The sequence below is a fragment of the Ovis canadensis genome, chromosome 23, assembly GCF_042477335.2.
Source record: "Ovis canadensis isolate MfBH-ARS-UI-01 breed Bighorn chromosome 23, ARS-UI_OviCan_v2, whole genome shotgun sequence".
NCBI classification, from domain to species: domain Eukaryota; kingdom Metazoa; phylum Chordata; class Mammalia; order Artiodactyla; family Bovidae; genus Ovis; species Ovis canadensis.
In genome coordinates, this window is record NC_091267.1 from 54,627,649 (window position 1) to 54,653,607 (window position 25,959).

Below are 25,959 nucleotides of genomic sequence, written 5' to 3' on the forward strand. Positions count from 1 at the left end.
GTCACTTACGTATAAGCCTTTGTAGCTTGGGGGCCCTCATAGCTCACAGAGCTGGAGAAAGCAGGAAGACCCTTGATTAACAGCCAGGACTCTGCAGATGCCGGCTGCCTCTTCAGCAGCCCGGTATAGTTCTTACTTAATGCTGGCTGCCAGAGTTGCCCACCCTGTGTCACTGCAGATCATGCCCCAGCTGAGGAGTGGGGCGACAGCCACGGTAAGCCCATTGACGGCCTTTCCTCTCCGTTTCACTTCTAAGCTTCCTTGTTGCTTTCTCAGCCTTTCCCTGGGCTCTTGCATGCCCTGGCAGGTCCACAAAGGTTTCCTTCCATCCACTGTCTTCCTTTAGAAGACGGTGTTCTCCTCGCTCTCTCCTCCTCAGCCTACAGTAGGGTGCGTGTTGCAGGGGTTGCCTCCCTGACCCCATGGCAGCCGAGCGTGATGCCCCCTGGGAGGACAGAAGATGCTCCCTCCAGTGCCGTGGTCACAACCCCTTGTGCTGCAGACGCTTCCTGTGTGGCTGGTGCCCCCAGGGGACCGAGCGCACAGGATGCAGCCACTCTGCCTTGTTTAGGGAGCTCGACTGAGCCAGGGACTGAGGGTCAACATCTTCTTTTCCCTCAGCCTTATCTGCAGCATCCTCCTTTCCCCAGAAAGGATGCAGGTCACAGACAGTAACCCTGCGAAAGGGGGCTGCCTCCCAGTTCATTCAGGGGCAGAGAAAGAAGCAGAGAAGGGAGGCACCTGAGTCGCCCTGGAGAGCTTTGTGGGGTCCACATACGCCCTCACAAATGCCTCCCAGCTTACGTGCTGACACCCACTCTGCAATGTCAACTTTTCAACACTCATTACTGTTCCTTTTAGTAACTGAATTATCGGACATTACAAACTCTGCAATGTTTTCAATCCAATAAAAGTAATTTTGTTTGGGGGGGACCTGAGGTTTGGTGAACAGTTTTTAGACGTCACATCAAAAGCACAATCCATAAAAGAAATACAATCAAGAGAATGGACTTCATTAAAATTAAAAATGTTTGCTCTAGAAGATGATGTGAAGAGGATAAAGAGACAAGCTCTAGTCTGAGAAAAAGTATTTGCAACCCACATATTTGACAAGGGACTTGTATCTGAGAAAGTAGGGAGGTCTCTGAGACTCAACAGAAAAAAAGCAAATAATCCAACTAGAAAATAGAAGACACTTCACCAGAGAGGATAATGGAGGGCAAATAAACACATGAAAAGATACCATGAACAGCCATTAACAAAATGCAAATTAGATCACCGAAGAGACATCACTATGCACAGATCACACAGCTGAAATAAAAAATAGGGACAATACCAAATGCTGTTTAGAATTCAGTCGTAAATTGCCAGAGAATGTAAAATGGGACAGCCTTGCCCGAAAATAGTTTGACAGTTTCTTTAAAAATTAAACACTCATTTACCGTACAACCCAGCAGCCCCATTCTGGGCATTCATTCTAGAGAAATCAAACTTAAACTTCTTCCATCAACTGGCACCTACATTGGTCCAGCTTGTATTTCCTGGTTTTAATATTGCACTGAAGTTATGTGGTAACCGTTGGTAGCCCCTGGGAAAATTAAAGGGTACACAGGGCCTCCCTGAGCTATTTCTAGGCTCCCTGTGAGCCTAGAATTATTTCAAGATAAAAAAAGTTTTTAAAAAGTTATTTTTTGGTAGAGTTTAAAATTCAAAGTTATTGATTACTAACATAATTATTCCTGAACTCACTGGTGATGGTAATAGTCAGGTTGACTTTCATGAATATATCGAAATCTCTTCCTTGAGCATAAGTTAAACTACAAGAAGAAAAGGAATGAAGGAGTCGTATCTATAAGGAGGAGACATCTATGAGATGTTTTAGATAAATAACATATGTGTTATTATGCATAATCATAAAGCATTAATGTTGTGAATAATAATATCCATGAGATATTAAGGACTTTTCTGGGGGTCCACTGGTTAAGACTTTGCCTTCCAGTGCAGACGGTGCAAGTTCAATACCTGGTCAGGGAGCTAAGATACCATGTGCCAAAAACCAACACATAAAACAAAAGTAATCCTGTAACAAATTCAATAAAGACTTAAAATAATAATAATGTCTATGAGACATTATGGGTAAAGCACCTAGAAGAATAGTTAGAACTTAATTAATATAACAATAAATGTCATCTATTATCTGTTGCTCTTAATTAATATTGAGAGTTTCTTGAGATTTCACTAAAAGAATTGTTATGTAATCAAAATATTTTGAACCAAAGTTCTTTTTCCTTACTACATTTCTTTTTGGCAAAAATTCAACTTCCCTTTCAGAAATCTTCTTGGCTGCAACACTAGTGTCTGCCTGTTATGTGAAAGTTAGTTCTGTCTTGTGATGGAGATGGTAATATAGGTCCTCTGAGGGCACTGGATCTTTGCTCTCTGCATTTCAAAATTGACCCTTGCATTTACTTTACTTTCAACTCTCTTGCTTTCTGTAAAATGTTTGGAGGCATTACTTCTGATAGCATGAAGCGTCCCACTTTTAGTTTAATCCCAAACCTTGTAGTTCTAAATAAAAAATGGAACTATGTGCCCTCAAGGCTTTAATCTAATATCTGGTTCCTTGAATTAGGGCCAACTCGTCATTTCCTAAAGCATCAGCAGATTCCAAGTACACTTTTGGCTACTTCCTTTTAGCATCTGACCTTGGTTAACTTAAACTAATTCTTGTCCTTTCAGCAGATTATGATCCAAAAAAAAAAAAAAATTACACTGTAGAACACTGATGGAGTTTTTAAAATGCTAAGTACAATACCCTCCATGTAAGCAGCGCCTCTTCAGTAGTACTCCCTTTGTTTTATAATTGAAGTATAGTTGATTTACAATGTTGTGTTAGCTTTGGTGTATAGCAAAGTGATCCATATACATACATAATCCTTTTCATATTCTTTTTTCATCATAATTTATCACAGGATGTTGAACATAGTTCCCTGGATCAGTAGCACTCTCTTATTTAATCATGATAGTAACTTATTTAAATCTAAATAAAAGCATATAATTTAAGGAAAAATTTTAAGAACCAAGCATCAAAAATATTAAATTCATATACCCTTGTAATATAGGAATCTTCTGATATATAAGTGTCACCTGTTCATTCACTAACACAGAACACCGCCTACCTGCCAGGATGCAGAGAGGCTCAGCTCCACCGTGTGGGGCACCTGGTCAAGAAAGAGACAGACCTTCCTGCTCTAATTCCCTGTACGTGACATGCATTATACTGATGACGTGACAGTTCTGTGTACGTGTGCATGCATGCTCAGCTGCTGTTCTGTGGCCAACTCTTTGAGACCCCAGGGACTGTAGCCCACTAGGCTCCACTGTTATATGGCTGGCACTTAATGTGTAAAGGATCCTTTGTGTTTTTGTCACTGATATCCATTGGTTTGAATACTGAAAGCAATTCTGTTAAGCAATTTAAATTATTAGAGTATTCCAATTGGATAAATTAAAAAGCAAGTTCAGGAACTGGCCTGTGGCCTCGTGCTCAGGAATCCGTCAGACCTGGGGTTTCAACACCACCCTTTGAGTCCTGGATCCCAGGCTCTATCTTCTCCCTCACCCTGTGTTGGGAGCCAAGATTAAGGGTGAATTCAGAGATCCCTGCGCCCCAACCACCGTGTGAGATGCGAAGGACAGATGATGTGCCTGGTGGCTTTGGGGAGGTCCACTCACGACGAATGAACAGGCTGAGATACAGGGTGAGGAAGTGGTTGCCTGTCCCGCTGGTTCTTTCACTCCTTCAGTTCCACTGTGACCTAGATTGGGGCTAGTGCATCTCTGTCACCTGAGAAGCAGAGACCTTGGGCTCAGAACGTGGCCCAGAGCGCTGCCAGGCGAGGCCGATAGCCCTGTTGTGGTGTCATTGCCTTTCCTTTTCTGTTATCCATACCTGCGGTGTATGTTTTGAGTTTCCATTTACTGAAATGATATAGAATCTCATTTCCAAATAAACATATTTAAATATGAAAAATGTGTTAGTTGCTGAGTCGTGTCCGACTCTTTGCAATACTATGGACTGTAACTCACCAGGCATCTCTGTCCATGGAATTCTCCAAGCAAGAATACTGGAGTGGGGTGCCATGCCCTCCTTCAGGGGATCTTCCCAGTCCAGGGATTGAACCCAGGTCTCCTGCATGGCAGGCAGATTCTTTACCACTGAGCCTCCAGGGAAGCCCATATTTAAATATATGCTTCTTTAACTAAATAAATTAGAGGGAAGAGGTGAGGAGACAAGTGAGATGGTGAAAGGGAGACACACGGACCAAGACAGGGCCAGCTTATGGAACGATGCTGGCTGCTGGGTCATCCTCATGAACCTTCGGGATCCTTGTTTCATCTTCCCCTCCACCTCCCTGCAGCTCCCCAAACCCAGAGCATCTTCAGAAAATGATAACAGTCTGTAGGGAGCACATTCAAATGAATGAAGCATCCCACCCCAAGGGCGATGGTAAGGTGGTCTTAGCCAGTGATGTTTGATCTGCTTCAAGATGAGTTAGTTCTTTCAGAATCCCCTTTCTCTGGAGGGGTGGTCAGCACGTGGAAAATTCCACCAAGACTCCCACCCTGCCTGGTGTGGGCTCACTGTTTCCACTCCATTTCTAATCTTCCCCTTCCTCCCCCTCACACCCAGAGTCTAAGGCTCAGAGCCAAGTCTTTCATCACAAGAAGTCTCCAAATGTCTAGGATGATGGTGTCACCAACTTTCTTTTTTTATTATTAATTTTTATTGGAGTATAGTGGTTTTATAATGTTGTGTTAGTTTCTGCTGTACAGCACAGTGAATCATTTCTATGTAAACATATGCCCCTCGTTTTTGGTTTTCCTTCCCATTTAGGTCACCATGGAGCATCAAGTAAGGTTCCCTGTGCTGTGCAGTAGGTTCTCGTTAGTTACCTAGTTCATGCATAGTATCAACAGTGTGTGCATGTCAATTCCAGTCTCCCAGTTCCTCCCACCCTCTTCAGCCCTGGGTAACTGTGAGTTTGTTCTCTACATTTGTGACTCTCTTTCTGCTTTGCAAATAAGGTCATCTGTACCATTTTTCTAGATTCCACATATAAGCCATGTTATACAATATTACAATATTTGTTTTTCTCTTTCTGACTTGCTTCACTCTGTATGACAATCTCTTGGTCCATCCACATCTCATTTCATTCCTTTTTATGACTGAGTAATATTCCTGTGTGTGTGTGTGTGTGTGTGTGTGTGTATAGAGCATATCTTCTTTATCCATTCCACTGTTGATGGGCATTTAGGTTGCTTCTGTGTTCTGGCTACTGCATAATACTAATACAGTAGCACCACTGACTACTAAATAATAACTGCAATGAACACTGGGGTACATGCATCCTTTCAAATTATGGCTTTCTCCAGACATATGCCCAGGAATGGAATTGCTGAGTTACGTGGTAGCTCTATTTTTAGTTTTGTAAGAACCCTCCCACACCCAACTCTCAATAAGAAACAACACTTGGCCAAACATCAGTCAGTAAAGGAAAGCAGCTATGGCTCCAATTTCAAAACAGGTTATAATTTTCACTAAAAATATTTGCTTCTAAAAGAATTTGGACTTTCTAACAGAATACATTGAGATGTAATTATTCTCCGCTGCTTGATTTCCAAGTTTCTAAAATAATCATCCCTTCTAAATTTTTACCGTGAATCTCCATGTCTCAGGTTCTGCAGGAAGAGCCTGGGAATGGTGCTGATAGGTTTTGTAAATGAATAGATGTCAAAAAAAGAGTCAGAAACCTCTCATTAAAATTCCCTTTTCTGCTACACTTGTTCATTCTTAAGCCTGTCATGTCTAGAAAAGTATCCTTAGATTTTCCATCACATTTGATGGAGCTTCTGTGCTGTGATTCGTGAGGTGAGGACAGTTTAAATTCACAGCCCTCCAAGAAACACCTTGGAAAAGATGTTTGCTAACAGACGGGAAAGATGAAACAATAATCACCCCACTTCTAAATGCTATACAGAACCCGTGGAGGGAAGACGGATGGAGAAGAACAGAAAGGATATTATCAGGGAGACAGTACCAAAAAATGGCTGCAAAGTCAGTAAGGATTGATTGTCATCGAAGTTTGGAGCTCTGATGTTAGAACAAGAACAGTAACTGCTAGCGCTGACTGAGGACTTCCTGTTTCCCAGTGCATTGCGCATGTGGAGCCTTGAGTCCTTAACACCACCCTGTTCAGCAGGGAGACTTCTTAGGTTTTCAGATAGGACAGAGGCAGGTACCCACATGCTTTTTTGAAAGCTCACCCAGGAGAAGGGCATAAACCAAAAGGCAGTGGAGTGACCAGGTAGGACGCTACTGCAGTGATGCAGGCCAGAGGTGCGTGGAAGTCAGATTTTCTGGCTGGTCTTGGAAGGAAAGGAGCAGCTCACTTTCTGCAGAAGCATCCATTTATTCTCCAGATGTTTCAGGGGTTCCTTTTTTTCCCAGAAGGGATGCTTGCTTGTCTCTGAAGATGTGGGCACCATTAGCACAGGCTTACCGACAAATCACTCTTCCAAGGCAGGTACAGAGGTGGAGGAAATTACAGTCCTTGAGTGGTATTATCATCTCAGACCCCGGCAGTATCTGCATCTGAGGGGAAATGAAAACCGCTATCTCTCTGAGAGATGCTAGTAATCTCCGAGGAAGACAAACCCACAGTGACTTAGAGAGTCTGCAAGGCAACTGCTTCAGGCACTCTCCCCTACCTGGAAAGCAGAGCAGTCCACTTTTTGGTGTGAGCTGTGACGAGCCGCTTGTTGGCATCATAATTTTGATACCCCATGCACCAGGATAATACAATGAGGACAGGCCAGGTCCAAGTTCCAGAACCTTTGCAAAACTGCTTGATCTCATGATGTCCACCATGATCAGAGATAGGCAGTGCTGAAGTCAGAAAATGAAATTCTGGCCAAGTTCTTGGTAGTGACTATGAACAGTGCTCTAAATCCCTGCAGTGCAGCCCTGCCCTGCCCCCCAGGGGCACACGGGGCAGCAGAGGCCCCATCAGGACTATCGAGGAGAATGAGTCTGCAAATGTAGCCTTTGACCTTCAGACTGAGGGATGGCCTCCTCGTGATGGCCCTTGAGAGCCCCCTTCAGGGACCAGTGCCACGGGACCAGAGATTCCCTGAGACTCTGAGCTGCCTCTGCAGCATCAGTGGGTGACAACATCCTCATGTGGCTGAAAGTGGGGTCTGGCTGCTTTCCCCTTGAAAGCCAGTAATGAGGCCAGGTTGGTGAAAAGAAAAGTTGGCTTTCTTTCAGAAGCCAGCAACCTGAGAGAGGATGGACTACTGTCTAAAGACCAACTCTCCCCCACTGACCACCAGTGGGCTAGAGCTTTTATAGATGAGGGGAAGGGCTCCTTGCAGAAACAGCACAGTCAGCTCTGACTGTCATCTTGAAATTGGTCATCAATGGTCTGACCTACATCATCCTGATTGTATTATGTACAGTTAGTATTCAGTTCCAAGGTCTGTTCCAATTTCCTGAGGCTAGTTCTCAGGACGGTGGCAGCTTATGTCATAGTTACAGTCTGGTCATCGTGATTAACTTCTTCCACCTGGTGGAGTTTCAGCATTATTAGACAGCTCACAGGATACGGCTGAGAATATTATCTATCACCCTGAGAAGGAACTAAAGGGCTTTGCCTTTGCTTAGTGACTAAACTACTGTTGTCGAGTCTTGTTGAAATGCTTTCCTTTGTTTCTGCATCTTCCCACTTCTCTGATTAAACTTATTCTTTGGCTAAAGTTTTTCTACACATAAAATGCAGGTGGAGGACACGGTGGGGAAGGACCATAGAGGCCTGCTCCATCTCACTCACGTGTGTGTTACAGGGGTGTCCAGGCCTCAGAAGGCTGCCCAGATGGGATATTTCTGTTCTTTGTGATAAGGCCCATTCTGACAGGTGTGAGGTGTATCTCATTGTAGTTTTACTTTGCATTTATCTGATGACTAACGATGTTGAGCATCTTTTCATGTGCCTGTTGGCCTCCTGTATGTCTTCTTTGGAAAAATGTCTATTCAGATTTTCTGCCCATTTTTTAATCAGGTTGTTTGTTTTTTGTATGCTGAGTTATATGCGCTGTTTATATATTTGCATATTAACCCTCATCAGTCACATCATTTGCAAATACTTTCTCCCATTCTGCATGTTGTCATTTCATTTTGTTGATGGTTTCCTTTGCTGTGCACAAGCTTTTAAGTTTAATTAGGTCCCATTTGTTTTTGTTTCTATTTCCTTTGCTTTAGGAGAAAGATCCAAATAAATGTTGCTACGATTTATGTCAAAGAAAGTTCTGCCTAAGTTTTCTTCTGGGAGTGTTATGGTTTCCAGTCTCATATTTCAGTCTATAATACATTTTTACAAAATAGCCCCTTTTTAAAGCCATCTTACTGTGCCTCAGTCTCTAGAATTCTGAAGGACATTGGCCATGCCTGTGGAATGTTTAGCAACAACCCAGGCTTCAAAGTGACTGTTTTTACCTCTTTTTCTCCATCACTCAACTGAAGAGTATTTTTTCCTCTCTGCCCACTTGATCAGTGGTTTTCAGATTTTTTTCCTGCTTCGGTTCACTTGAGGGATATGTCATATCATTAGCAGGAACTTAGTACTTAAGTGATTCTCAAGGTGGAAAGAAAGAGGGTTTTGAAATTGGGCACACTGACTGAAAGGCAGGTAGACTGCAGGTTCCTCCAGGGTACACCTGGCTTCCCATGCCCGGAAAACCAGTGTGCAGACAGCCACAGAGTTGTGTGTCATCCAACAAGCTTGCTCCATTGCTGAGCCGTGTCTGACTCTTCGTGACCGCATGGGCTGCAGCACGCCAAGCTTCCCTGTCCTTCACTGTCTCCTGGCATTTGCTCAACTCGTGTCCATTGAGTCGGTGATACCATCCAGCCATTTCATGCTCCCTCATCCCCTTGTCCAACAAGCTTATTCCACAAAAAGTGGGAGATAGAAATGCCTCACGGCTTATGACCCTCAGCCGGATGGCTTCAGAAAGCTACACGCACGGTGCGATGTGGCCAGCTCAGTGGCCAAGGGTGAGGGACAGAGTTCAGAGCCAACAGCCTTCGGTCTCACCTTCTCCACTGCCTGATCTCAGATAAGCCACTTCACACCTTTTGATCCTAAATTCCCTTCTTGGTACAGTAGAAATAAAAAGACTCTACCTGGTAGAGCTTCAAAGATCCCATAAGCATATATTATTCATATATGACATTGCTGTAAAAAGTCACTCATTCAGAGCATATCCAACAGAATAAAAAATATTTTTAAACTCAGTCAAATGTCAGGGGTAGTGTTTCTGGGCACTGAAACATCACATAACTTTTTTAGGCTGCAAACGTCAATTCCATTTTCACATGAAGTAGAGATGTTAGAGAGCAGGAAGGCCGTAGAGCAACCATTGAGAAGGTCATCACCCACTGAATCTCGCAAGATAGAAAAATTCTTCAAAAATGGAGTTGAATTAAATTTCAAGAAAACATGGCCATTTGAAGTCCTGAGATCAATTAGCAACTTTTTAAAAGATATCAGAATTTTGACATTTAGATTTCAGTTTGTTTAGAAATACCTGTACATGAACTAGACAGCGTATTAGAAAGCAGAGACATCACTTTGACAACAAGGTCCGTATAGTCAAAGCTATAGTTTTCCCATACATCATGTATGGATATGAGAGTTGGATCATGAAGAAGGCTGAGTGCCGAAGAATCAATGCTTTCCAATTGTGGTGCCAGAGACAATTCTTGAGAGTCCCTTGGACTGCAAGGAGATCAAACCAGTTAATCCTAAAGAAAATCAAGCCTGAATATTCACTGGAGGGACTGATGCTGAAGCTGAAACTCCAATACTTTGGCCACCTGATACAAAGAGCTGACTTATTGGAAAGACCCTGATGCTGGGAAAGATTGAGGGCAGGAGAAGGGGATAGTAGAGGATGAGATGGGTAGATAGCATCACCAACTCACTGGACATGAATTTGACCAAACTCCAGGAGAAGATGATGGCAACCCATTCCAGTATTCTTGCCTGGAGAATCCCATGGACAGAGGAGCCTGACAGGCTACAATCCGTGGGGTGGCAGGGAGTCAAGCACAACCGAGCAACTAAGCATGCATGCATGCAGGAGATAGTGGAGGACAGAGGAGCCTGGCATGCTGCAGTCCATGGGTTGCAAAGAGTCAGACATGACTTAGTGAGTGAACAAGAACAACAACAGCACATGAATCAAGATTCTGGTTCCTCCCAGTCCTCACCTCTCTTGAGCCTCACACAGTCCCTTTGGCTGCCTCCATCCAGGACATTGTTGATGACAGTGACTGATGGTCACCACTATCTCTGGCCCCGAGCTCCCTGGCCACCTTCCCATCAGCACTGCACTCTGCGGCCTGTCCACAACTGTGGTTGCGTCTTCAGTTGCTTTAATGCAATAACAATAAATAGTTTACATGGACCAAATAAAATACAACACTTGGAAGAACCCAAAAAGTAGTATGGACAAAAAACAAAGAAATTTCAGAGACGTGGCGCACACCAGTGAATGCATCTTCCTTCTCTGAGCCTGATGATCTTCGTCATTTTATGTGCCCAGTTTTGTTCATATGAGAAAGGGAGGAAAAATTCGATTTCAGAGGCTTCAAAGAAAAAAAAACAACTCGATTCCGCACTGCCTGAGAACATACTGGGCATTATGTACAACCCTGACCTGCATCCTATTCTTCCAGGCAGCTTTTCTGTTCAATAGGGGGTTTTTTTCCTCCTTTTTTTTTGTATCTGGCATTTTTAACAGACTGCAGCATTTTGGAATCACGTTCTCTTGAGGTGGGCAACTGAAATGTACCATTATATGCTGCGGAAAGTGACAGTGGGATGAGAAGTGGGGAGGAAGTTACTGAATTGCAAAAAACGTGTTTGCCGTTCAGACACAAACGGCTGTGAGAGACGTCCCCTGTCCTTCCGCTCTGCGCCCGGGGACTGCGTGGCATCTTCGTGTGGAGTCATTGGTATTCACTAGAGCTTGCCTGCTTTCATTTTTATTGTTTCTGAGACTTATTACTCTTCAGAGTGTTCCCCGGTTTGCTGCCTCTTCTCAGTATATATGAGCTAAGGTAGTCAGAGGAAACACTTTAATTACATTTTAAGTAGAATCAGAGCCTAAGTCTATTTATGAAAATTCTAACAGACGGTATAGCAAGGCCATTAACTTAAATCCCCAAAATAACATAAAGTGTTTTTTTAAATAATAAAAAGTCCATAGTTGGTGCATTGAATTGTATCTGCATATTAAAAATAGTCCCTGAACATTAAATATTGCCTAACTGCGCATATTGTATTTAAAAAGCCCTGCTGTGAAAAGCACCCTGGGACCTGGACTGTCGAGGTGTCTCCCAAGCTGGTCTTTATGCGGCTGCTCCGAGGACAGGGCCTCATCAGCAGCTAACGATGTTCTCGCGTTGCCTTCGCTGTGTCTTACTGGGCCTCTTTTTTAAAGATGCTCCTGTGCTTTGGTTAAATTGGATTTTAACCACAACCTGCTCATAACTTTAGTCAAGCAAAGACTGGAGAGATTAAGGAGGATTTGAAGGTTGTACTTAAATGTAAACTTTAGGGTGGGCAAGCTGAGTATCGCCCCCAAAATTCCTGTCCTCAGGAATCCTCGTGTTTCTTCAAGAACCCAGGCTCTCTCTTTCTTAGCCACTGCAGGATTCAAAACCTGGTTGGCTTTCCTTCCAGTAAATGTGAGAGGAGCAGCTCTTCTCTAGAGCCTCATAAACAATGTGATTTCTTCCTTCTCAGGAAGACTGGTTCCAAGTAGGATTCTTCTGAAAGCATTCAGTCATTCAATTGATATAGCTTTATTGGAACACATACAACTTTTGACCTCCTTGCAGATAAAAGAGATAGCCAAAGAACCTTTTGTTCTTACCCTCAAGAAAAATGCCCAGCAGAAAATCTAAAATGTGTGCTGATTTGCTTCATTTATTACAAGATATTTAGGAGCCAAAAGGGCTGTGAAATAGGGCACAGTAGAATGATTGTGTAGCAAAATTACTTAATTTTCCTGGGGCGCATTTCACTAGTGGGTTTATTAGCAGCTATCTGTCCAACTCATGGTCTTCAAAAAAACAGAAAAGGGGGTATGTCAGAGTAGTCAGAGAAGGCTCGGTGCCTCAGGAAGACAAAGCCTAGAGGAAGAGCCACGTCTGCCTCTGGAGTCTCAGATCTGTGCTGGGCCTCACTGGGGGCCAGACAGGAAACTGTATTTCATGTCCCTGATGACCTGCATTTCTGCCCTGGTTACTATTTCGCTTAGACTTCCCAAGCCAGGAAGGCAGCCAGGGACTCACTCTGTCAAAGACCCATCTTCAGGTCACAGCTTCTCTGAATGCCAAGTGGCTCTAGAGCTATAGACAAAGTTTTATTTTCTAAGTAGAAATTTAAACAGTTGTCTTTCATCCTACTGCAGGAATAAGAGGGAATCCAGTCTAAGGTAAATATTTTCTCAACTATTTTGAAAATGTACGCTAATGGAAAGCCATAACATTTACAGCTGGGTCTATCTTAGAAATTTTTACAATGATAATCTCCATAACAAAAAGAAACAAAGCCAAGTTATCAATCTAGAAAGTCTTTTTTTCCTCTCTGACTTCCTCATTAGATATATTACTGATGTTACAAGCCAAAGACAAGAACACATGGTTTTCATCATGAGTGAATTCCGGGGGAGATTGGCTGTGTAATCGGAAGCAAAACTGCGCCAGAATATGCTAGACCCGGCGGAGAAGCCAATGGCACCCCACTCCAGTGTTCTTGCCTGGAGAATCCCAGGGACGGGAGAGCCTGGTGGGCTGCTGTCTATGGGGTCGCACAGAGTCGGACACGACTGAAGTGACTTAGCAGCAGCAGTAGCAGCTAGACCCAGTCAGCAAATCCACGAGTTAGAAGACCATGGGTGGCACCAGTCATCTAATCGTTTCCTTGAAGCAGCTTTTTGTTTTGCTTTGTTTTGCTTTTGTTTAAAGAAAATACATCTTGCCGCTTAAACTTATTCATATTATTCCTGGATAGGAAGCTGGAAGGTTCGTGGCAAGAACTCTCACTTCTGCTGTCTCACTCCTGCTGTCCCTTCCCCGTGACAATCACATTATACCTGGAGTTAAAATTTCCTGTTTTGGGGAAGCAATCCAACATCTCTAATATTCTCTTGTTGTATACCTTGATTTAGAGACAAGGAGATATGACCTAGATTGGAAAGCGGTCCTTGGCCATGTGTGGATTTAATTGCTGTCCCCTCCAAAGTCCTTGTTGGGAGGGGCGCCCGGAAGAGCCAGGGATTTAGAGTCAGGAAGCACTGAGGTCTGGCCCGGGCTGGTCCATGATAAGCTGGTCTGTGGTAAAGTCTCCCTGTTTCTCCTATCCTCAACATAGCAGTCCTCCGCGGCTGCCGCTCTCATGAAGATTAGTCAAGGCAATGGATTCTTCATCCTGCTCACTTACCGATACCCCCGCCCGTGTGGTCAGTGCTGGGAGATGGAGAGCATGGGCCCCACCCTCATAAAAACATGCAGAGCTCAAGTGCAGGGAGATTGGTTATCATCTCATTGCTTTTACGTTTCCTGGTCACCAGGTACACGAAAACAGCCAAATTAAGATAACGTTTTTAGATTCACAGACTTAGAGAATGAGAATTTATGGTTACCAGGGGTGAAGGGGGTGGGGTATAGATTGGGAGTTTGGGATTGACATGTACACACTGCTACATTTGAAATAGATAATCCACAAGGACCAACCATACAGCACAGGGAACTCTGCTCAATGTTCTGATAAACGGGAAAATGAGGGAAAGAATTTTTAAAAGAATAGGCATATGTTTATGTGTGACTGAATCACTTTGCTGTACACCTGAAACCAACACAGTATTGCTAAATCAGCTACGCTGTTGCTGTTATCCAGTTGCCCAGTCGTGTCCGACTCTTTGTGAACCCATGGACTATAGCACACCACTATACTCCAATATAAAAGAAAATGTTTTAAATAACTTTTTTTAAAAGCAAGGGCTATTGGAACTCCTGTGATCACCACAAATGCTAAAGAAACACAACTGTGATGTGAGCACCGTCTCCACAGGAGAGCATCTGTCTGTCAAGAGTGAGAAGGAGCTGGCACTAGTGACTCAGGGTGGCATTGCCTCCCATGGCCCAAGATCATCTCCTTGTACTCATGGAGCCAGTGCCCCCTCCCTACGCCATAGTTGCCCCCCTCCTATCTATCTCTTATCCTCTGGTGAGTTAACTAGTACCCAGGGATCTACTGGAAGATACCCAGGTCTTTCCCAGAATCAGGTCCCTTCTTCCTCTTCCCATGAAAAAGACAAAGTCTGGAAAGTTTCACACGTGTGGAGAAGGCAGAGGGGAATGAAATTGGTAATTACATCGCGACAGACTCAAAGTATTAATAGAATTAAAATGTCATAAGGGAAGTCAAATAATAGTCATTACTCAACGGTAAAATAACTGTCACTCATAGAATAACAATGACACAATTCAGAAAAAGAGGATGACTTTTAAATCCCTGAAGCTATTTTAAATGCATATTTTATGGAGGAATAGAAGTTACATGTCTGAATAAATCCTTTATCCTATAATGGTCTTGTTCTAGTTGGAATTAACTAGTGGTTTTACTGTATCATTATTGGTTTAATTTATTAATAACCCTTAAAATGTTTTTTCTTGTTTTTGCCCTGCATTGCATGGCATCTTACCCTTCAGTAGCAGTGTACATTGGGAATCTGCTGCTGTTATTCAGCTGATAAGTCATATCTGCCTCTTTTCCACCCCATGGACTGCAGCACTCCAGGCATCCCTGTCCTTCACCATTTCCCAGAGTTTGTTCAGAGTTCTGTGCATTGAGTCAGTGATGCCATCCAGTCACCTCATCCTCTGCCACCCCTTCTCTTCCTGAATCTCTGAATCTGTTAATGCAGCTCTTAGTGCGTAGTTCATCTAATCCTGGTCTGCCTCCATGATTTTTTCAAAATGATAAAATACAGTGTAAAAACTATTAAGATAACGAGGTGTCAACAATGACTATGACTAAGGTATCTTACCTTAATTTTAGATGGGCAATTTAATCTTGATGCGAATGTAAGTTGGTGCAACTGCTTTGGAAAACAGTATGGAGGTTCCTCAGAAAACTAAAAATAGAACTACCATATTAACCAGCATATACCTGGGCATATACCTAGACAAAACTACTATAATTTAAAAAGATACATGCACCCCCTATGTTCATAGCAGCACTATTTATAGTAGCCAAGACATTGAAACAGCCTACATGTCCATCAACAGATGAATGGATAAAGAAAATGTGTGTGTGTGTGTGTGTGTGTGTGTGTGTGATGGAATACTACTCAGTCATTAAAAAAGAACTAAATAATGTCATCTGTAGCAAGGCAAATGCAACTAGGGATTATACTAAGTGTATTGGGATTGGGGAGGGATGAACTGGGAGTTTGGAGTTAGCAGATGCAAACTGTTGTGTACAGAATGAATAAACAACAAGGTCATACCATATAACACAGGGAACTATTAATAGATTCAATATTCTGAGATAAACCATAATGGAAAAAAACATAAAAAGAATGTATATAACTAGTCACCTTGCAGTTAATTTTACTGCAAAAATTAAGACCATATCTAAATCAGCCATCACTAAAAACTGTTTCCCATGGGGTCTGTGAGCAGATGCGTCCCCACCCCAGTCGTACTAAGGAGCAGTTCAACTGATAGGCACAACTGGACCCATGAAAAGGGATCATAAATTGTTTCCGTTGAACCCCAGACTGATCACTTAATAGTGGCTACTGGTGTAAATAGCCAAGATGACCAAGTGCTCTGTGGGGGTGGAGATTAAGGGAGCAGAAAGGAGCTTTCTGTTCTAAAGAGGGAAGTTGGGAAGCTGCCCTGGGGTGTGTTTGAGGATGTGCGTTCCTGGCAGCACGTTCTCTGGCCCCAGGATGTGTCAGGACGATGCTTTCAGGCACCTGCTTTGCCTGCATGTCTTCCTCCTGCTCGTATCTTCTTTCCCAGTTGCTGCCAGAAATGTAAAAGTAGGTGCAGGAGAAACAACAGATCCGGGTCACCAAATGCTGCTTGCTGCCGTCCTTCTTCCCAGCTCTTCCTTACAGCGTTGACCACGCGAAGGTGAAGCAGAATGTGGACTAAAGTGGAAACTAAAATCCCAGATTTTTTTTCACATGTCAGCTGATAGCAGAGGACATTTTCATTATAACTTGAATGGAAAAACGTATATCTGACTACCAACTGGAAGATTAAAGACCCTGGGCTTAATAATGCCAAATCCTTAAATAAATGGACATCTAAGCTCCATTGAAAATGAAGGGAAAACTCTAGCAGAAGTTCTTAGAGGATTTTAAGCTTGAAGTTGTGAAGTCTTAGCTTACCTACTTTCAATTTTAACCAAAAATAAATCTTTCAGTTTGCAATTGGGAAGAAAAATGATATCTTTATATCTCATAGGAGAACACTGAAGGATGATGACATAATTAAGAAGTTGAAAGAACAGAGATAAATACCCAGCCATTTTTAATACATCATACAGATGAATTGGGGCTTATTCTTCAGTCCCCATCCATATTTGTAACATTTTAACTAAAAGAAAACAAAAAAACTAAATTAAATATTTAATATATAAAGTAGTTTAATAATCCATTATCTCTTTCCTGTGAACATTCTTTTCCTTCCTTGACCCTCGTACATTTTTTAACAACACCCTCCGTCGTTAAAATCCCTGTGTTTGTTTACTGCACCGAATTGTAATTCGTCATGTCACTTTTCTCTTTCTTCCAGAGCTTCTTTGAAGGGCAGTCTGCACCATGGGACTCTGCTAAGAAAGATGAAAACAGAATGAAGAACAGATATGGGAATATTATTGCCTGTGAGTGTTGACAGCATCATTGCGCTGTGATGTAACTTTCTTTTCGCATCTGCGAAGATTGACCCCCGGCCTCATGCGGCGAGAATTTGCAGTGCAATTACTGCCTTCATCTCGCCGGAAAAGCTGGTGTGATGCTTCTCCTTAAGGAAAAGAAAAGCTGCCTAAATACCCCCGCTACGTCCATGTGTCTTGCTGTGGCACTGGTTTTACTTTTAGATATAAGGTTTGGGTAACCTAGGTGATGTGCAAATGCTAAGAAAATGCATTCTGGAAGGAGTAAACAAAACAGATCTGATCATTCCCAGCTGTTTCTTGGGAAGGAATAGAAATAACTCGAAGCATGCCTCGATGCCAGGAGCTCGGGACTCTCAGCAGACACGAGCTCATTAATCCTGGGACACTTGGGGTAAGGAGGTCAGTAACAGCCCCGTTTTGAGGACAGGAAACTGAAATGCAGAAGTTAAATGATCGTCCCCGTATCACAACACTCATTAGCAACGGAGCTGAGATGATCACTCAGAAATTCCCAGTTCCCATGAAGCGGAATGCCACCAATCCATAATGTCTCAGTCGGTTCTTAAATCGAGCCCAGCCTCATTAATGTTCCGTAACGATGTGGAGAGGCCTGGTAGATTGATGAGCTTCCCTCTTCCAGGGCTGAAGCCATCCATCCTTGCATTGCACTGCTCAAAGCCACACGAGTACCGACAGGGTACTCACAGAATTAATGCTATTTCTAAAGATATGTTAAAGAACAAACAGTAACAGTGTGAAATACAGAGCACCTAGCCCATCCAGCCTTATTACTTATAAGAGAACAAATTTGAAAGGTTCAGGTAGTCCCAGGGAGCCGTGTATTAGCTTGCTTGTTTGTGTAAATGCGGTTAGATTTCACCTGCCTGAGTTAACGTTTCTTGGTGGGACGGCTGAGATCCTGTAGCAGCATCTACTGCTGCTGTGAATGTGCTAAGTCGTGTCCAACTCTTTTCAATCGCATGGATGGTAGCCCACCAGGTTCTTCTATCCATGGAATTCTCCAGGCAAGAATCCTGGAGTGGGTTGCCATTCCCTTCTCCAGGGGATCTTCCAGACCCAGCGATCAAACTTGAGTCTCCTGCGGGTCCTACCTTGCAGGTGGATTCTTTACCACTGAGCCACCCAGGAAGGCCACACTATGATGCCTGACACGTCTCTGAATAGCAAAATGATGACTGTAGTCAAGCTAGTGAAGTACAGTATCGTCTCCTCGCATAGTTGTCATGTTTCATGTGTGATGAAAGCACCTGAAATCTACTCTCTTGACAAATTTCTGGATTCAGCACAGTGTTAGTAACCCTCATCATCATGCTGTACATTTCCTGTCTAGATTTAGTCATCCTATGTGGCTGTCACTCTGTCCCCTTTGACCAGCAACCCCCATCAGAGCCATTCCCCCACCTCCCAAGCTCCTGGTAATGACCCTTCTACTGTCTGTTTCCATAGATTTGACATTTTTTAGATTGCATATACAGATGAGATCATGCTGGCGTTTTCTTTCTGCGTCTGATTTATTTCACTCAGCATAATAATGTCCTACAAGTTCATCCTCCTTCTTGTTCTTGTTCAGTCACTAAGTCATCTCCAACTCTTTTGTGACCCCTTGGACTGTAGCCCACCGGGCTCCTCTGTCCATGGGATTTCCTGGGCAAGAATACTGGAGTGGGTTGCTGTTTCCTTATAGTTACAAATGGTTACCTTTTCCTCTAGTTTTTTGTTGCTTTCTAAAAGAATCCCTCTAGAACTGTCTGGTTGTTTATATAATTGTCTGTAAGCATCTACACTGGCACATTCTGAGACATTAACCATCTTAGACCACCAAAAGATTATTAGGGCTCCCAAAATAGGGTTTGCTGATTTTTAGATGCTACTGTTCATCCATCCCAGCTACATAGCAGGAGTCTGACACCGTGTATGGGTTGCAGAAATACCACCACTCCTGGCTTAAATACCAGAACCGTCCTGGTGCCCCCCACTTTGTCCAGTCTGGTGCTGGAGCTCACATCTGAGCACTGTCTCACTGGGGGGCAGTGAAGAATCCGTCTGCAATGCTGGAGACCTGGGTTCGATCCCTGAGTTCAGAAGATCCCCTGGAGAAGGAAATGGCAACCCACTCCAGTATTCTTGCCTGGAGAATCCCATGGATAGAGGAGCCTGCTGGGCTACAGTCCATGGGGTCGCAAAGAGTCAGACATGATTGAGCAACTAACACACATGTTTTTAATTATAGCAAAAATGAATCTTTGATATTGTTAGTGTTGTAGAAGAACTTGAAGAATAAAAATATTTCCCTAAATCACCCTAATGTATGTGCTCATACTGGTTGTTTCTTTCAAGGCATAGAGAAGAGTATTACATCTCCCTTTCACCCTAAGAAATCCTGTGATTGTAGAAAACTCGGTTTCCCTGGCTGGGAAGCCTGCTCCAGGGAGCCCAGGCTTTGGGAATAGCGCACTAACTAGGATGAGGAATTGGGGGATTCAGGGAACAGGTCCTGGAGATTCTTGTTATTGCTTTTCAGAGAACATAAAAGTGCTTTAATGATCACATTCATTGTTTTGCAACAGTGTTTGCATATAAAATGGTTTTAATGGTGCTTAAAAACTGTTTATTGGCTGTTGTTCTTAAGTAAGTTGAACTTTTCCCTTATTTACACAACACTTTTGCTGAGCTAGCCCTTCCAAGTATAAACGAATACTCCCTCCACCATTGACACACACAGACACATGCATACAGACACTCAAGCAGAGCCCTCCTAATACTCTCAGCAGTTCTTTTTTTCATTCCACTCTTCTTTAATTTTTATTTTATTTTTTATCTTTTTTAATTTTTAAATCGGGTTTCCCTGATAGCTCAGTTGGTAAAGAATATGCCTGTAGTGCAAGAGACCCTGGTTCAGTTCCTGGGTTGGGAAGATCTGCTAGAGAAGGGATAAGTTACCCACTCCAGTATTCGTGGGTTTCCCTTGTGGCTCAGCTGGTAAAGAATCTACCACCTGCAATGTGGGAGACCTGGGTTTGATCCCTAGGTTGGGAAGATCCCCTGGAGAAGGGAAAGGCTACCCACTCCAGTATTCTGGCCTGGAGAATTCACAAAGAGTCAAATTTAAAAGTTTTTTATTTTTATGATAACACATCTCAGCAGTTCTTAATTGTAACTAACAATTACAATTGAGAAAATAAGATGCAAGGCAGAAGAAAAGAATGAAACTCTGCCATTTGCAGCCACTTGGATGGACCTAGAGGGTATTTGGCTAAATGAAATAAGTCAGAAAGGAAAATGCAGTATATTTTCACTTATGTGTAGAATCTAAAAAATAAAACAAACAAATATAACAAAACAGCAGCAGACTCGCAGATACACAGAACAACCTATGGGATGCGGGTGAGGAAGGAGGGAGGTGCAGGACAGGGTAGAGAATTGGGAGGTATCTACTACTAAGTATAAAATAAGTAAACTACAAGGATGTCACATACAGCACAAGGAATACAGCCAATATTTGATAGTAAGCTTCAATGGAGTATAAGCTATAAAAATTATTGATTCACTATCTCTATTTTATATACCGAAAGTAATATAATTTTGTAAATCAACTATACTTCTACTGAACAGATGATAGAATAGTGGATGGATGTGTAGATAAATGGTAGGATGAGGATATGATATGATACGACATGCTATGATAGAAGAAATAGAGAGCTTCAAGGAAGGCATGGACTCAGAAGCAGCTCCTGTGTTCCTGACTTGGGTGGATGGAGAATGGGTGAGCGAACAGATAGACAGATGGAAGTACGGGCCATTTACAAGATGTGTTACCCTGGAAGGGAAAGTGACTTGGAGCTCAGGGGTAGCATGGAAAGCTTGGGAGTTTAATCCAAACACATATTGTCCTGCCTTTGACATATTCAGATGGGATTCAAGTAGGCAGCTATATGGACAGGCCTGGAACCCGAAAGAGATGCAAAGTAGCCAATCTTCAGACAAAGGACTGGTGCTTGTCAGCTTGTCTGTGGAGGAAGCATGGAGGGCGTGCAGGGCCTTGGACCCAGCCTGGAGGGGCTTTAATAGTGAGAACTACTGAGACGAAAGCACTGGCACGGGCGAAGGAGCATGTGTCATGGGGGGGGCGGGGCATGCGCAGTGCCAGCTAGGGGCCTAGTACAAGGAGGACGGGGATGTCCAAGGTGGGGAGTAGTCCAAAGCTGCTTTGAAGTTGCCCACAGCTGCTTGAGGTGGGTGGGGGAGGGAAGGGGGTGCAGCCCTGACAGTGGGGGACCCTCGACTCACGTGAAGAGGGGCCCTTTTTTCATCTGGACTCGGGGTTCCCGTGCTTTATGAGGTGACTAAGAGGACAGTGAGGACAGTGAGACCTGGTCTGTCCCGCCCAGGTCTTTACCAGCAGTCTTGTCTCCGTCTCTGTGGCCCATGCAAAGGGCTGCACATCCCCAGGATTTTGTCTTAAATCAGCATGCTTCTTCCTGCTAATGGAGCGACCCCAACAATTCCTGTGTCACTTCTGAGGGACATGCTACTGTCGCTATCCAGGTTAGGTGTAAAAGCAAGCAAAGGGAGGAGAGAGAGAGTTGGAGGTGAGTTTAAAGGGGTAAGACTCACTGGCAAAGCATCCAGCATCAAAAATCCAGCAGATGAGAGTAAGACAGAAACATACCCACCAAACCTGTGTAGAAAAGGGTAAATTCTAGGAAAATTAGGCAAAATAAAATTAGAGTCAGGGGATCTGCCAGGAGCCTGAAAAGAGTAGGCATCCCTGACAGAGGGTCTCAGTTTAAAAGAGTCAGGCACAAGGCAAGACTAAGAAGTGAGCAACACAAAACCCGCAGCCGGAGTGAAGCTCGGCATGGAGCCTCCAGCGCTCAGCTCAGAGCTCCTTCTTCTCACTCAGATCCTGCATGGCTGGACCTTGGCCCCCCACCCCCTTATGGGCAGTGGCAAAGACCCCAGGCTGGAGCAGGGGGCAGGGATGGCAGGATGCCCAGCACTTCCTCTCAGTTACCTCGGCCCCTCTGCCTCTTGTACCTTGAAACCAGTACAGCACCCGCCCTTGGCAGGATGTAACCACAGGGAGAGCAAGGCTGTTATTTGCAGCAATCAATAATAATTAAAATTAATTTTGAGTCTCCTGTCAGAGGGCAAATGTTACTTAGATCATTGTGATTCCGATTTGCCTTAAACATGTCATCAATATTTAGCAGAAGGGGAGAACTGGTTAGAGATGAAAGATCGTAGTGACAGACGCCATCTCTGCCGCTGCAGTAACATCTAATCACTTACTGGTTCCAGCTGCAAGGCTGTGACCCAAATCCATCGTGTTCAATATGAAAATGTTAAAATATTTGAAGCTACATAGAAGTGTTTTAAACATAATATTACTTGATAAAAAGGGCATAAATAACATGGTTTATGGATTGAGGGACCTGCTTTAAATCTCTAATTACCCTGCCTCTGATGTGCAAAGGCAGTCATACACACACAAATACATGCATACACAGACAGACATATATACACATAAACACACATATATATACATATCTATGGTGTGTATATATGTGTGTGTACATGTGTACACACAGATACACACACAAGACTGACTTATTTACACAAAAGTACATACATACGTGGGCTTCCCGGGTGGCTCAGTGGTAAAGAATCCGCCTGCCAATGCAGGAGATGCAGGTTCGATCCCTGGGTTGGGAAGGTCTCTTGAATGAGGAAATGGCAACCCATTCTAGTATTCTTGCCTGGAGAATCCGATGGACAGAGGAGGCTGGCAAGCTATAGTCCATGGAGCTCTAAAGAGTTGGATGTGACTGAGCACATACACACACACACACCCATACATACATATATAAACACACATAAATACATGTGTATATACACACACCTAAATACATACACACTCATAATGTATACACATACACACGTATATATGCTCATGCCATAAGTATATACACACATACATAGATACACTCATGCAGGCATACGTGCAGGAAAGTACAAGCAGATTATAATTTTTCAGCAGTAAGCAATGGTTTGTTCTGACCAGGTCTTAATGTACCTGTCTCTTAACCAAAAAAAATTTTTTTTTTTTTGCCCTATTTCATGTAGTAAAGGCTTTTTTGGAAGAACTTAGAGGAACGGCACAGACCTCTGATGCAGATTGAGTTTCTCAAAATGGCAGCTTATCACCCTTCTGGATGGGGTAACATTGAGTTGTGGCTATTGTATAAACATTAGTTGGAGTTTGATCATATTCCATTCATCCATGGCTAAATAGGTTTCTTTTTCCAATTAAAAAAACAATTCGTACCCAGTCAAGAAAATGTGTGCAGTAAAGAGGGGGAAATTGTCCAACACCTCACCCAGCACATTCAAATTCTGCTAACATTTTATTTCTCTTTCCTTCAAATCTCTTTTTTCTATGGCTTGAAGTTGCTGGCTTTATTTTGAGCAATAAAAATAGATTTTTCTTGTTTTCTTTCTGATTCCTAAGACAGTACAAACTATGTAGACAATTGAAGTGGTGCGTAAAATCATAAATGGAAGAAGAAACATCCCTCCCAATTTTGCCACCCAGCAGATGTCCCATCTCTCTGGTTGCTCACGATGCTCCTATACACACATCCAAGTGCATTAGATTATTTCATAAAAACAGACTCTTAGGAGACATGCTGCTTGCAGCTCACTCTCCTTCACTTATATTATGTCACAGAGATTGTTTTAAGTAAAGAAATGTAGAGTACTCTTTTATAGTGATCGTTTCAGATTCCATTGTTTCATAAGATCACTGAGAATCAATTCTTTGCTGATAGTGAATGGTTTAAATTGGGTGGGGCTAGAATTAATTGTGTCTTAGGAAAGGAGTTTGGGGCTATCATATGACCCTGCAATCCTATTCCTGGGCATATATCTAGAGAAAAACATGATCTGAAAGAATACATGCACCCCAATGTTCATTGCGGCACTGTTTAGCCAAGACATGGAAGCAACCTAAATGTCCATCGACAGAGGAGTGGACAAAGAAGATGTGGTGCATGGATACAGTGGAATATTGGCCACAAAAATGCATGAAATAAGCCATTGGCAGCAACATGGATGGACCTAGAGAGTGTCATACTGAGTGAAATAAATCCCACAGAGAGAAATATCGTATGACATCCCTTATATGTGGGATCTAGAAAGAAGTGATAGAAATGAACTTGCAAACAGAAGCAGACTCACAGACTTAGAGGATGAGCTTATGGTTGCCAGGAGGAAGAATGCGGGGTGGGGGGGGGGGCGGGCGGCGGGGGGATAGTTAGGGAGTTTGGGATGGACATGTGTACACTGCTATATCTAACATGGATACCCAGCAAGCTCCTATATAGCACAGGGAACTCTGCTCAGTATTACGTGACAGCCTGGATGGGAGGGTAGTTTGGGGGAGAATGGATATATGTATAGGTATGGCTGAGTCTCTTCCCTGTTCATTTGAAACTATCACAACATTGTCTGTTAATTGACTATACCCCGATACAAAATAAAAAGTATAAAAAGAAAGGAGAGGAAAAGGAGCTCTTGGCATGGATTCACTGGAGAGGGAGGCATCTGAAGGCAATTATGAAATGGTTCAGGTGAAAATATCAGGTCTGGAAGTCACAGCAGTAATGATACGAGTGACAGAGCTGTGTACCAAAACATGGCTTGTATTAACTCAGTCTGAACAAAAGCACTACAAGGTGGGCACTATGTTATTTCCATTTTACAATGGAAGCAACTGAGGCACAGAGGTTAAATAATCTGTCCAAGGGCATAAACTAGAAAGTGACAGAATTAGGAGCAAACGCAGAGTTTTACTCCAAAGTCTGTGATCTTAACCTCTATACAACACTGTACACAAACAGGAATGGAAAAGAAAAGCTGTTGAGTAGATGCCAGGGGATTCAGATGAAGGGGTTGTTGGGAATCATTCAGCCTGTTTCCTTTACCTGCTTATGCTTTAAAACTCGCTAAACTCATCTTCCCCAAAAAGTGGGTATGTGGAGTTTTCAGTGCTACCCTGCTCTGCTGGTCCCCAAACAAGCCTACAGGGCTGGTTGTGCTGTGAATTGCCAGACTCCTGCAAGGCTATTGCCTTTATTCATAGAAGAGAGTAATTTCCTTTTTTTATTGAAAGATAGTTGATGTTCAGTGTTTCAAGTACACAGCAAACTGATTCAGTTAGACGTGCATATATACTATTTTTTCAGATGCTTTCCAGTATAGGTTATTACAAGATACTGAATGTAGTTCCCTGTGGTAGACAGCAGGTCCTTATATAGTACTGTGTATCTGTTAACCCCAAATCCCTAATTTATACCTCCCCACTCTCCCTGGGCTTCCCAGGTGACACTAGTAGTAAAGAACTCAGCTGCCTGTGCAGGAGGTATAAGAGATGCGAGTTCGATCCCTGGGTCGGGAAGATCCCATGGACAGAGGAGCCTGCTGGGCTACAGTCCATGCGGTCGCAAAGAGTCAGACGCAACTGAAGGAACATGGCACAGCACTTCTACTTACCTGTCTGTAGCTCTACACCCGTATAGATCGGTTTCTATGTATCTATCTAGATGACTGGATCAGATAGTCTTTACATCTGCTGTGTAAATTCTCCCTGAATCAGTTATAACATCTTCCTGCTTCTGTCATTAAGTAAGTAAAAATCTTTGACATGTGTTCTTCTTTAAAAAAAAAAAAAAACTGGAGAAATAGCAACGAAGTTTAAAAAAGACACAAAACTTTGTGGGGGTTAACTGAATAGTAGGAGATGGTGAGAAAATTATTTCAAAGTTTCTGTTTATGGGAAATGAGAGTGCAGTCTTTGCAGAGATCGAAGTCCCTAATGAGAACATTCCAG

At 43.1% G+C, this 25,959-nt stretch overlaps 1 protein-coding gene across 4 annotated transcripts in view; it reads left to right on the forward strand.

The window, feature by feature from the left end:
• PTPRM (protein tyrosine phosphatase receptor type M) overlaps positions 1-25,959 on the forward strand; it is a 657,213-nt gene that overhangs the window by 556,594 nt on the left and 74,660 nt on the right. For all 4 annotated transcript variants that reach the window (XM_069568623.1, XM_069568625.1, XM_069568624.1 and 1 more), the window contains one exon: positions 16,946-17,033. In XM_069568623.1, coding sequence (XP_069424724.1) covers positions 16,946-17,033 — 88 coding nt within the window. The remainder of the gene's footprint in view (positions 1-16,945; positions 17,034-25,959) is intronic.